Here is a 12,876-nt window from a genome sequence, read left to right as displayed (position 1 = left end):
TCTGGTCTAATGCAGACACTGGGTCACAGAGAGCACACAAACCAGACAACTGCCTTAAAGTTACCCACATAATTATCATTAATTTTCTGAATCATCTTCCTCTCTTCCTTTCGTCATTTGAAACGATGCCAAGCTGCCACCTGAATCTTTTTAAACATTTGGGGAAAAAAATGAAAAAATAGATTTGTTAGTTTCAGAACGTCTTACACTCACAACTGCACATAAATCATTTTTTCTCAAGCCTAAATATCACCAGCATGATGAAGTGAAGTGCTACCACTGCAGGGCCTCAGTTTTGATTTACACTTTTATACATGTTTGAGCTTTGCAACATTCTTGTTGTATTTGGACAATATCCAGTGTGTAAGACTGCCTTGTATGTAAGTCAGTTGTAATGCCGGTACTATAAGAATGTAATCCTCCTCTGCTTTGATGTATTTGCCATTAAAAGAAGTTGATAATTACTCTCTTTGTGCTCCTCTACACTGTGATCCTGTTTGAGCGTAGACATTTCATGATGCTCTGCACTGATGTGCATTTTCCCTCATGTTGTCTGGACAATAAAGTGTGTCTGTGTTGTTCCCTGTGTTCTAAGCCTTTTCTGCTCCATTGCCAATAGATGTGCATGTGTTAAAGACGGCTTCTCTTTTGCAGTTAGCCGACCTCGTCTTGAGGTGCTCTCCTGGGGCAAAGGTTCACCCCTGCCTTCCCTCTCTCTCTTTGGTGGGGTCATTTGGAGAGGTAATCCACACATGGCTGGATACTCTCACTACAGCTCAGACCAGAAAGATGAGGCTCTAGCATGGTAAAGGTAGATAGGATTAGGTTCATGGTGAATCGTAATGGGCTCATTTCACACACAGCTTTTTTTTTGTTTTTGATTTGAGTTGAACTTGTGCACACTCTGAAATCAGGACCTTTACCCAGCAAACCCAGCCCTTAGATGGCAACATGCACAGCTGGGTGAGCCACTATAATCCTGCCTTTTTCTTTTTCTTTTTTTTTCTTTTTATTTTGGCCAATGTCAGCTAGAGGTCAACCTGGTTATAGAATGATTACCTCACCGTGGCTGCTGCCGTCGTTATTTATTTCACTCTACTCCACAAGCCTTGAAGATTGAGTCGAAGTACAGAGCCTGTATTTAGACTTTATTTAAGAAGATTGGTTGTGGCCACCCAAAGACTGCTCCCGTCAGCCTTGCGTTCACTGATGGCCAGCCGGATCAATACAACACAATTGAGTTTTCCAATCTGTGGTCTTTGGGAATGCAGCTATAGCACTTACAGGGTGATAGCTTCTGATGAAGTCTTCATCAGGATCTATTGACAGATTCATTTGAGCACCGTCAGTCCACCCTTACTACATGTTTTTTCACACTGTAAAGTAATGGGACACTAAAACCCTATTTAAAAAGTTTTCTGGCAGCTGATGGACAGATGAACCAGCAGAGCTGTTTCACTCTATGAAGTTAACACGGATTCTTATTTTTATTTAATATTCAGTAAAGCAGCAAGCAAGAGATTTGCTTTTGAAAGCGAGGCCTAAAAGTGACCTGGCGGCTCATAAAGGCACTGTGTAAATTGCCAAATTATTTCATATTTGATTTCTAAATAAGCCGAAGGGATATTGGATATCACACACTAATTCACAGACACCACATGTACACCTCAGAAATTGGTTGGACACTCTCCTCAGTGCTTTTGATGTCCAAGTTGTTTATTCTAGTCATGAGTGGAGCTGCTCTAAAGAAACCCATAATCCTCATGGTATTGCTGTGGGCCAGCACTCCTCTGGCACAACATTTCCCAGTGGCATGCGTGACTCTACTCATTTTCCTCATTGTTGTGTTACCTGTTTTGTATTTATGTTTCCCCATCTTGACCCTTTTTCTGTAAATTCTCTGGAGAAACAGAGACTGTTGAAGTCGGGGTGGGATTCTGAGAGACAGGCAGAGCAAACTGATCACTGCAGCTGGCTTTAATAAACTTTACGATTTAATTGGTAGGGCTTATTGACACGTCCATGATTATGCTTTGCTTCTGATGGCTGATATTTTACTGTGGTCAATTACATAATGACTCATTATTTTAAGTGTTCATTAAGAAAAAGACTAAATTATTATTTAATTTGAGTTAAAAAAGGTCAGAATTTCACGACTCCTTTGCAGCACAAACACTGTCGCCTTTTACATTTTCTCTTCATACTACCATTTCTGCTGTGGAGACATATGAGTTGTTGATGACATAAGTCCTTTTTACTGTTAACAGTAAAAGTCTGTTCAAACCAGGAACCCATTAGACTCATTAGAGTCTTCATCCACACCAGCCGCTCTGTGTTTAGCATGTCTAATGTTTACCATGGTCACCATCTTAGTCTAGTGTGTTAGCATGGTAACATTTTCTCTCCCAACACTTAACATAAAATCTAGTTTGTTGACTGATGGAACTGTGATTAGTGTTGCAGGTTTGTTGCATTTCATGAATCGAAATAATATTTCATTCTGAACCAAAAATGTCAACTTGAGGTTGGTGCCTGAGGAAAGGTAAGGGGATCACCAGAGTCAGTGGCAGTTCTGGCAGCTCACAGTGGTAATAGGGGCATATTTACCACTCGATATCTGTAGTAATTCTTGGAACAATGGACATTTCACTTGAAACAGAAATAGACAAAAAAGCAAGCTTGATTTTGGCAGTGCAATGACCACTCTCATGGGGAGAGTTGATCAGCTCTAGCATGTAATCCCCCCTTAAAACACAAATTCTTCATTTTACATTATCTCATTTGATCATGTAGGTGTTATAAAGGTGGTGTTGGCAGGTGCATTTTAGCTTTGAACAGAGTCAGGCCTAGTTGGTTCCCCTGCTTCTGCTCTTTATGCTAAGCTGGGCTAGCCATGTCCTGACTCCAGCTTTGTACACAGTCATGACACTGGTATTTCTCCACTCATCTCTGAATTGAAAATGCTGCTTAAATACTGTAGTTATTATATTGAAGTAAGAAAATGAGTGAGTGTATTTCCCTCCTGCCCTCATGGTGTGGCTTTGCCATGTGATGTAGAGACAGGGGAGCAGTACAGATATTTGTTTTTTAAAAAAGGGGATTGCAATGTTTTTACTGTTTCCTTGACTATTGTTTTTGTGATCAGATCTCAAACAGTAAATTCTGAAATGTGTCAAATGGCATCATATCATGCACAGTCTATTAGATGTGCTGATGGTGACAGCCTGATGTTAAATATTTTAGTTAAAGATAAGTCCATCAATTTAAAGTGATAACAGATTTCTACCATTGCATTTTGTGTGTTTAAATGACTGTTTTGTGTGTGTCTTCAGAGCTGCCAGATATTGAACCTAACCTTTTCCTGAGGCCCTTCCTAGAAGTTGTCCGCTCTGAGGACACCACTGGACCAATCACAGGCCTCGCCCTTACCTCCGTCAACAAGTTCCTTTCCTATGGCCTCATTGGTAAGAAATTTCATTAGTGTTGTGTATATTTTTGTTAAAGTTTTACCAACACGTTTTCAAACATTGCACTTTTAATAAATAGCTTACCTTATGAATTTTTTCAGTATTAGCTTTGACTTAGCCATTATAATTTTTCTGTATATTCATGTTAGCAATGTATAAAGAACACCTAGCTAAAACTACTACAGTGTAATTGAAAGGTCCTACAATGAATCCTCCATTTTAGAGAGATGCTGATTCTTTATGATCACTGCAGTTTGTGATGCCGCTGAATAATATTGCGTCATATGGACAGGTGTTTCTGTTATTTTTATCAATGAGTGTAGGCTGAATAAGAGGAACACCTATATAATGGTTCAACAGCTGCACAAGCCACATCCTCCAAAATGAAGATATAGTTTTAAATTAGCACTGTAAACAATTTCAAAAAAACGAAATAACATAACCTTCATGAATGTAGACTGCTGTGTTAGACTGCAGTAGGTTTAGCGAGGTGTTCCTAATAAACTGCAGACTGAGTGTACAGTACGAGTAGAAAGCTTGAAACTCTTTCTGATTCATAAAGTGGTTACGAGGATTATTGGAACCTTGTTCTTATCCTTTTTTAGTTGTCAATCATCTGTCAAGGCACAGGAAGACCTAATAATTGTTAGTCCTTCATTCATAATAGTTGATGTTGAAATAGCTTTGGGTAATATTCATTTGGCATCCCCTAACTGAGTTAACATTACCACATTCTCTCTTAACTAGACTCTTCAGATGTCTTGTACTCAGATGTGTCTGTTCTCTTATCCTTCACCAGCCACTGCACTTACCACTTTTACATGTGCCAGACTTCCTCTCAGGCCGAAGTAACTCAGTAATTCAGACACCTCTGAACAGTCGCTGGTAACTCGGCAGCTGTTATTCTGTTTGTAGTATTTTGAATACATGTAAAATAACTTGTTCAGACTCTACTTATAAGTTTTTTGTTGAATCACGTTCTATTAACTTTTTAAACTCATCAAAGATGACACATGCATCAAAGATGAGTTTAATAAAGATGAGTTTAATAAGTGCTTGTACACAGACTTACAAATCCAATATACACCTTTTATTAACATGCATTTAGTATCGTGATACAGTGTCTTATGGGGGGGGGGGGGGGGTTATTCAGGAAAAACATGCTAATGCCCATTTGTCATCTCACCACAGTTTTCTGTTGGGAAGCTACAGTTTAGCCAATGCTGTTGCTCATCGTTGGGTCAGTCCAGGAATGCCAGGAATGGTCTATTCTCATCATTGATGTAGAGGAATTGTGCTGGCATACAATCAGGACTGCCTGCCCTCATTAGCCTCATCATGGAAATATGGGCCAGAGTCTGCCAGTTGTTTTGTTAAGTGTGAAATAAGCATTCATCACCAGATGTTAGTCTAAATAGCAGGGGTTGAGTCAATGTTACAGTGGTGTAAAAACAGCTGCAGCCATCGCTAAACTAAATTAGAGCTTCAGATTGTAGGAACATTGGACATTGTAACATTGTTAGAAAAGCTGCTGGGAATGTATATTGCATTTCTGGGTCCTTTAAATAATTAGTATTTTTCTTTTTACTATGTTAAAGTGAGCAACGATAGGTGATGGGACTTTAGGTTGTAACTACAATGTCACGCATGCATAAGTGAAACATTGTCTAGAAAAGATGACGGCTGAGGATTAGTGACTGTTCAAGTGAAGACCGGGAGCTGATGCTTTCCAGACGGATACTGAAGGGCCTCAGAGTACAAGTTAAGAAGACCGTCTGCTGAGGCTCACACATGTACACACAATCTGTTCAAAGATCACCTCACAGATCACCGCCTGAGTCCCAGAGCCTCTGTCTCTCAGTCGAGACCTGACACCAGCTCTCTTAATCCCCATCACTCCCATCCTGACGCCATTGCACCACCACCAGCATCTCATCAGCACTGTTCTAAGAGATGCACAATTGTGTCAGTGCAGCAAAGTTGCTCTCAGGGCAATAGCTCCCACTCTCCACTTGCATTAAATATGAGGAAATATGACAGTGGTTCAACAACTTTATTAACCCTGCTGCATCTCAGTTTGACTTTTGTTCCTCGAACAGCACAGCTTCCGCTTTTGGTTTTTATTTTATTTTGAGTGACCACAGTCATTTTACATTTTGCTCTTACAGAATGTCAAAGCATAACAGATTTTTTTCAGTGTTGTAAAAATCTTTGTATCTGGGTATTTTCCTTGTTTGACAGCTGCATCTCAGGATGAAATATATGTGATTTTTATTTCCTAAATCCAAGTTAGATATGTAGATAGACAGGAAGTAAGTTAGACAGAATCAATAGAATAGAAGTGATTAATAGATAAGGGAGGTAGGTAGAATTCTAATGGAAAATTGTAGTGTTACACAGCAAAGTCAAATAAATCACAAAGCAAATGAGGTAGGTAATGCTAACTAACTAGAACCTAACGCTAACTAACTAGGTGTGCTCCAAACCTAACTCTAACCTAATAAGACCTGTGTGCATTAGTCAGCTAGATCATGTAACACCCATCCAAGCACATAAGGAAAAAAGGAATAATCCATGCAATGTTAAAAAGTGTGTGTATATATATATATATATATATATATAATTATTATTATTATTATATTATTACTGTGTGTGTGTTGTGTGTGTAAAATATAGTTTACTCAGGATAGCTGTGTGGATATTTGTGGTAAATGAACAGAATGTACAACCACACTGGTGTTGTTAAGTACTGCCATCTCCTGGTAAGAAAAAAAAACGTCTCATCTGTGACGAACACTTTCTACAGCAATCTCTTCTGGGTTCACATTTTCTTCAACTCTTTTATTCAGCATTATGTTTGCGTGTGGTTACTTGTTTTATTCACCTTTAGAAGACAGATGCTGTTTGATGTGCTCCTGTCAGACAACATTATTTTTTTATACTGCTTTGTTATATTTGCTGAGTGAGTCATGTGACCATTTTATGTCTTGTATTGTTTGAGTGTGTTGATGTTTAGGGCTAATTTAAGTTTACACACATACAAGTCTTTAGTGGAAAAAGAGCCTCCTCTCTTTCCTGGTGCTTGCTTGAATATGATCCTCCCCTTCAGGGTGTCACCCTGAACATTGTCCTTTTTTTGTTGTATGTTTTGGTTGTCAAGGGCCCAGAAGAAAGGGAAAGGTTTCCCACACACACAGTTATTTCACTCACTCATTTCATTAAGTGCAGTGTAATTCCTCTCAATCTGTGGCCTGAGGTCTACTGACATGGAAGGAGCGCTACACTAAGCCTGGCTGCTGACAGATATCCAGATTTCTGCTCTATCTTCTCTTTCCCATTGCTCATCTCTCGTCCCCTATTCCTCCTTCATGTTCCCTCTGTTTCGCATGCCCAGCAGAGTCAGCAAAGCCTTTCACTGTGCTGCTAGCAGCCGCATGGTCACTAGCCCACCTAGGGCTCAGAGCGAGGCTCAGCTGAGGCTTAAGCTGCAGCCACTGCCAGAAGAGCTGAGCTTAGAGTGCAGCTGTAGCCTGCCTGTGACTTTAGGCTTGAATAAACTGTTATTAAATAAAATGGCTGTATAATTAAATACCAAAGTACATAATTAGCATGAGCAGCGGCCAAGTTCATCAAAGAAAAGAGAAACTACACATTAATGACAAAAGTGGGCACTTTTGCAAAGTCACAAATGGGAATAAATAAATTAAATAAAAGAATTAGTCATAAATTTAATAAAGGGCAAAAATGGTCTTTATTTAAAAATGAGTTTACCAGTCAGTGGGAGTAGGGCTCAGCCTGTGTAAACAACAGTATAATATCGTTTGTGGCTCTGGAGGAGGTGAGGATGATGTCATCAGGGTTATCTCAGCCTCTATTTAAATTCCGTCGTACAGGTCTCTTAACTTTATGGAAATTTAATACTAAACAGCTGGAGTAACCCTTTAATGAGAATAAAAATAGATTATAGAAAAAAAGAGTAGGAGATCATAAACCTTGGTTAAAAGCAAAGTTAAAGCAAACCTTGAAGAACTCTCATGTCTGCATACCTCATCATGGCAAAAACACCACTGATGAAGAAAAGACAATCTTGCATGTGTTTACCTTGGTGCACAGTAGCCGTGTAGTGAAGCCAGGAGCGCAGCAGCCTGGTTGAAAGGTGATCTTGTGCTATTCAGAAGATGAACAGGTGAACAAACTAATTTTCTTCTCTGACCATAGAAAATGCAGCAGCCCCTTTGTTGGATTTCTAAAGATGTATTGGCCCTCCAGCAGCATGCAGCTCCAGAGCTTTTTGTGCGTTGCTTGAAAACCAGCCTCTCTGTTCGCGCTCAATCACGCCATGTCTTTGATTTTTGTGACCAGAGTTTGATATACTTAAACTTCTTTATGTGGCAGCTGGTTCAACCCCCTATTGACTTTGCCCACATACCCTCAGGCATGTACACACATGTTGAGCCTCTCCTTTCCTCAGTGTTATTTTAACAACCCCTCCCCTCCCCCCAACCCTTCCTTTTGACCCTGCTTGTATAGACTGTGTGCCAAGAGAAGGATTAGTGTTTTATATTACTTATGACATTCTGCTTGTGGCTCCAGTTTCTGCGACTGGGTTTTCAGCACAACTTCACCGCTTGTTGTCACCCTTGCCTCTGGAGGAATGTTGGCATTACTCTGTCGCAATGGCCCTAACTACAAATAAACCAGTTCTCAGCAATTAACCAACTTCTTACTGATATACTGTGTACTCCAGTTCTTTACAACAGCCATCAATTTCTAAAATGGCCCAAACTCTTAAGTTGCCCATCTTTTTCTCATATCAATGTCCTCATGTTGACAGGCTTCGTTGTTGTTTTACTTTGAAAATCTTCATCTGCACCTCCTTTTCTCCGTCTCTCTCTCCATCTTGCCGCTCCATTCTCTCCCCCCTCCGCTTATTAGTTAATGGATTACTGCTCCTGAGGATGATGGGAAAGGAAAACAGGCTGGTTCCAGGCAGATAGCTGGCTAGCCACTCAGGTTTCAAAAACACTGGATCCTGTTGCTCTGACAGCCAATTTGTCCCAGCTTGCCTCCAACAAAAGACCACATTTGGTCATTAGATCACAGGGCTTGAAAGACAATGTGGATGGACCATACTAGATTTGTCTAGTTTTGTTTGTGTTGAGCTGTTGTGTTCTTGGTTGCTGAGTTCATTTGTTGTTTAGTCATATCTGACACCGATTCATTCATTCCCCAAAGTGCACAATTCCTGTCAGACACTGAGTTTAAACACTTGGAGTAGTTTGACCACCTGCAGCACCGGTACAGGTACAGGCTGGTTTCACACTGCTGCACCTCTTTTTCAGTTCAAGTGGTCTGTTCCACTGGGAGTCAAGTGGGAGTCCACACCACAGTACAACCACCCTGCTGTGTGCACCCAGAGTCTTCTCTGGACAGATATGGTAGACATGGCAGCTGCTGACATTAATAGGCTGCCACGGATGTTCTCATTAACCAGATGTTAATAGAGCTTGTAATGTGATATCACTATAGACTTATCTCTTTTACTGTGAAAATTTTATTGATAGGTCCCATAGAAAAATGACTGCAGAATGCAACATGTTCAGAATATAATGCAGGCCTGTGTAGAATACAAGCAGATGGAGATAATAGATTCTCTTTATATAACATTTACCTGTCTACATTATTAGGACCAGCTGTGAAATCTAATGTAAATTATTCACATTTTGGAACCTGGGATGAATGACCAAAATAGTTACAAATGAATTGACTAAACATTTGAAACACCACCCAGCGAAGTGCAATCCAGTACATCCCCACCACACTTTGATGATGAACTATGATCTCAACAATAAACATAACGTTGAATTTAAACTTCCTAAACCGGAAGCCTTGTAAAGGTAGAGCTGTTGTTGACGGCATTAAATTGTAGAGGTGATCCAAGTAAAGTTGGCCCCTTAATGGTGACACTGACTCAGCTGCAGGGTAATCATTAACATGATTTGACTCAGCTTCGTACACAAAATCATTTGCCAGGTTGTCCATATCCATGATCAGTTTGAATTCTGTGACTTCACTTGCCCTCCGGAACATGGCTTACTTTCAATGTTCTTTCATAATAAAAGCTATCATTTATCAAGCTGAAGGTGTTTGTTTTGTAGTTTGAATTTTCTGTCAGCCTTTTGGAAAATAAATGTGTTTAATATGTGTTTCTTGCTTGTTAACAGATCCCAACCATGAAGCAGCAGCGGAGGCCATTGAGAACATGGCAGATGCAGTCACACATGCTAGATTTGTTGGAACAGACCCTGCAAGTGATGAAGTTGTCCTTATGAAAATTATACAGGTACAGTACAACATGTTTAGTAGTAGTTGCTACAGTGACCTGACGTGGTTGATTCAGCCTCAGATGAGACCTTTGTGAAGTTTATAGCAGAGCTTCTACAAGCGCCGGCTAACGGCCCAATGACCAGCTACTCATTTAAGTCCCAGCTACTGTAGTATATTGATAAATAATTAATACATAATTACTGATTGTAATTGTTAGTTATTGATTCTAATAAAATAGTTTTATTAACAACTTGGGATTCATTTTGCATGTACATCTATGTTTGGGAGACACTGATGGAAGATGATCTTGATTAATGAGACTGTGGATTTTAGTGCAGTTGTATTGTGCTGTTTCAGGTCCTGAGGAGCCTGCTGCTGACACCAGTTGGAGCCCATCTGACCAATGAGTCTGTTTGTGAGATCATGCAGTCCTGCTTCAGGATTTGCTTTGAGATGCGCCTAAGTGGTGAGTCACATCAAACTTTCATCAAACACTATTTTCGAACACTTTATGATAGTCGTTTCCTCACATTTTTTTGGCCAAGCTTTGACACAAGACGAATGACATGATAATGTCATTTGTTTAAAGCATTTCCACAATAAGTTTTTAACTACGCCCTCATTTTTGCACATTGACCATATACTAGGTTTTGACCTTGTTACCTCTTCATACTCCAAAAAAACATTAAAATCCAACAACCTGAGAAAGTAAAACCTGAGATAAATTCTAAAGGCCAGAAGGTGGAATGATTTTAGTCTTTTGTCCTGGAGAGGGCGATTCATAACTGGTGTAGATGGTTTCAATACAAGAGGAGCCTGCTCTCTTTTGAGGCTCTAAAAAGGTAACTTCAAGATCAGAGGTAAGTCTGAAATAGATATATAGATTAATGCCACACACCCACCTTGCTTAGTAATTCGAGCAGCATGTGTATTAGTCCAAGTATTCTTTTATTTTATAGTATCTACTATCATAGCTCTACCTTGTTTAGACTCTAGTTTGTCTAAATGTCTGTCTGGCTGTCTCTATCTAATTCTTATATATTCTGTGTCTTGCTTCTTTATTTCAGGGTGGTTTGTTCCTAATGTCCGTTTCTCCTCTTTGTTTCAGAACTCCTCAGGAAATCAGCTGAACATACACTGGTTGACATGGTGCAGCTACTGTTCTCCAGGTAAATGAATGGTGGATGAAGATGGGTTTAGATGTCTTAATGTGCACACTCTTGAAGTGGTTAGCATTCAGTATGTTAACACCAAACTTATTCTGAAATGTTAAGGAGCTGTTTTGTTGGATGAGCTATCTAATCTAATCTAATCTAATCTCATCTATCTAAACACTTCTTCTATGACTAATTGAAATATGAATGCTGCTTTGAAGTCTTTTTTTTCCTTGATGTGTCACCACAGAGGAAGAGCAGGCCAGACTGGCGCTGCTCTCTTCTATCACATGTGGATCATAGATTTTTGTCCATATATTTGTCTCATTCCCTTCCAAGCTCATGAATTTCATTTTGCACTGTGCATAAGGTCAGTGGGCCATAGATTCACTAATGTCATAACATCATTTCTCCTTTGGCATTTAGTATAAGCGCCATTCACCAAACACACACACACACTCACACACACACACACATATACATACACTAGAGAGTTATCCTAACCCTACCTGTGACCACTAAATGCCTGTCCCTAACCTGAGACACTGACCCAGAAATCGACCTTTTCCAAATTGGGGACACGGCATTGTTCCCCAGTTCAACAAGCCATCCCTAATTAATCTTCTTTAGTCTGAAATTTGTCCCCAAAGGTAGCCTATGACAGAAACACAGGAATGTTCTTTACAACCAATTTCCCTGCTGATTAAATGGAAAAGTAAGAAAACACTCTGCGTTACGCTTTCAGACAACTGGGATCACAGCATCTGCAGGTAATCAATGTCATGTTGGTTTACAGAGTGTTGCTAACATTAGCATTGCTAGCAGCAGCCTTCATACCTGTGCTGAGTGTGATTACGCGTTGCATTGCTGCCCTGGCTTGTGGGTGGCTGCATAACATCTTTGATGCAACAGTTAACCAGTGCTGTACATTCATGAAATATTAATAATCAGTTTAACTAGTATTTCACTTGCTGACTAGCGAGGGTAGCAATGTTTAATTGTTTAGTTGACTAATTGCGCACATCCCACACACACACACACACACACACACACACACACACACACACACACACACACAACACACACACACACACACACACACACACACACACACCATCCCCACAAACCCATCCAGATGCATCAGAATGCTAGTCACATTCAGTCACAGACAAAGGGATGAGCCAAGAGAGGTGCACGCCGTATGATCTGCATATAGATGAAGCTGCTCTCTCTCTTATACACACACACACACACACACACACACACACACATATATACAGAACTAGCATTGCCAGAGATGCCAGGCAGAAGCAATCAGGAATATAAGCAACAAAAAAACTTGTCTGCTTATCTGAATGTGAAGGAGCACACCTGGAGAACAAACAGAGCTCAGTTCTGGTGTGAGTCACCTCATCTCTGCAGGTGTGTGTTTCTCCACCAAGACTATTTGATGCAGGATTTGCCACAAAGTGATGGGTTATCTTCCCTCCTTTGAAGTCCAGGGTTGGTTTTTGCCAAGCTTGTCGCCATTCACTGACGCCCCCTCCAAGCATTCTTGGCCTGTTTTTCTTTATTGGCAGGACTCTTGTATTGCACCTTGTTATCATGTCCTCTCGCAGGATTTTACTGTCCCAGTATAGAAATAGAAAAGCGCAGCAGCCAAAGTCATAAACAGAGGCATCTCTGCACATGAGCACAAATGTAGTGTGGGCTTTTTACTACATCCTTCTGATACTGCTCACACACAGACACACGTCCCACATCTCATTTTGCTCATGTTCAACCCTCAGCCCCTATGTTGTCCACAGACCCTAAGAATGAGTGTTGGCTGCCCCCCTTCCACCCCCATCAGAGAATAATGAGCAGCAACTCTCTTCAGCTCCTCACGGGGAGTCTTAGATTGCCTGCTGAAAGTATTAGGCATGTTA

At 40.3% G+C, this 12,876-nt stretch overlaps 1 protein-coding gene across 3 annotated transcripts in view; it reads left to right on the top strand.

Moving 5' to 3' along the window:
* Window positions 1–12,876, top strand: part of gbf1 (golgi brefeldin A resistant guanine nucleotide exchange factor 1) — a 106,608-nt gene that overhangs the window by 43,464 nt on the left and 50,268 nt on the right. For all 3 annotated transcript variants that reach the window (XM_056395562.1, XM_056395561.1, XM_056395563.1), the window contains exons 4-7: window positions 3,333–3,464; window positions 9,692–9,810; window positions 10,152–10,260; window positions 10,903–10,963. In XM_056395562.1, the coding sequence (XP_056251537.1) occupies window positions 3,333–3,464; window positions 9,692–9,810; window positions 10,152–10,260; window positions 10,903–10,963 (421 nt within the window). The remainder of the gene's footprint in view (window positions 1–3,332; window positions 3,465–9,691; window positions 9,811–10,151; window positions 10,261–10,902; window positions 10,964–12,876) is intronic.

This window comes from Seriola aureovittata, chromosome 14 (genome assembly GCF_021018895.1).
Source record: "Seriola aureovittata isolate HTS-2021-v1 ecotype China chromosome 14, ASM2101889v1, whole genome shotgun sequence".
NCBI classification, from domain to species: Eukaryota; Metazoa; Chordata; class Actinopteri; order Carangiformes; family Carangidae; genus Seriola; species Seriola aureovittata.
Note: the sequence above shows the minus strand (reverse complement) of the source record. Positions and strands in the feature narration are given on the sequence as shown.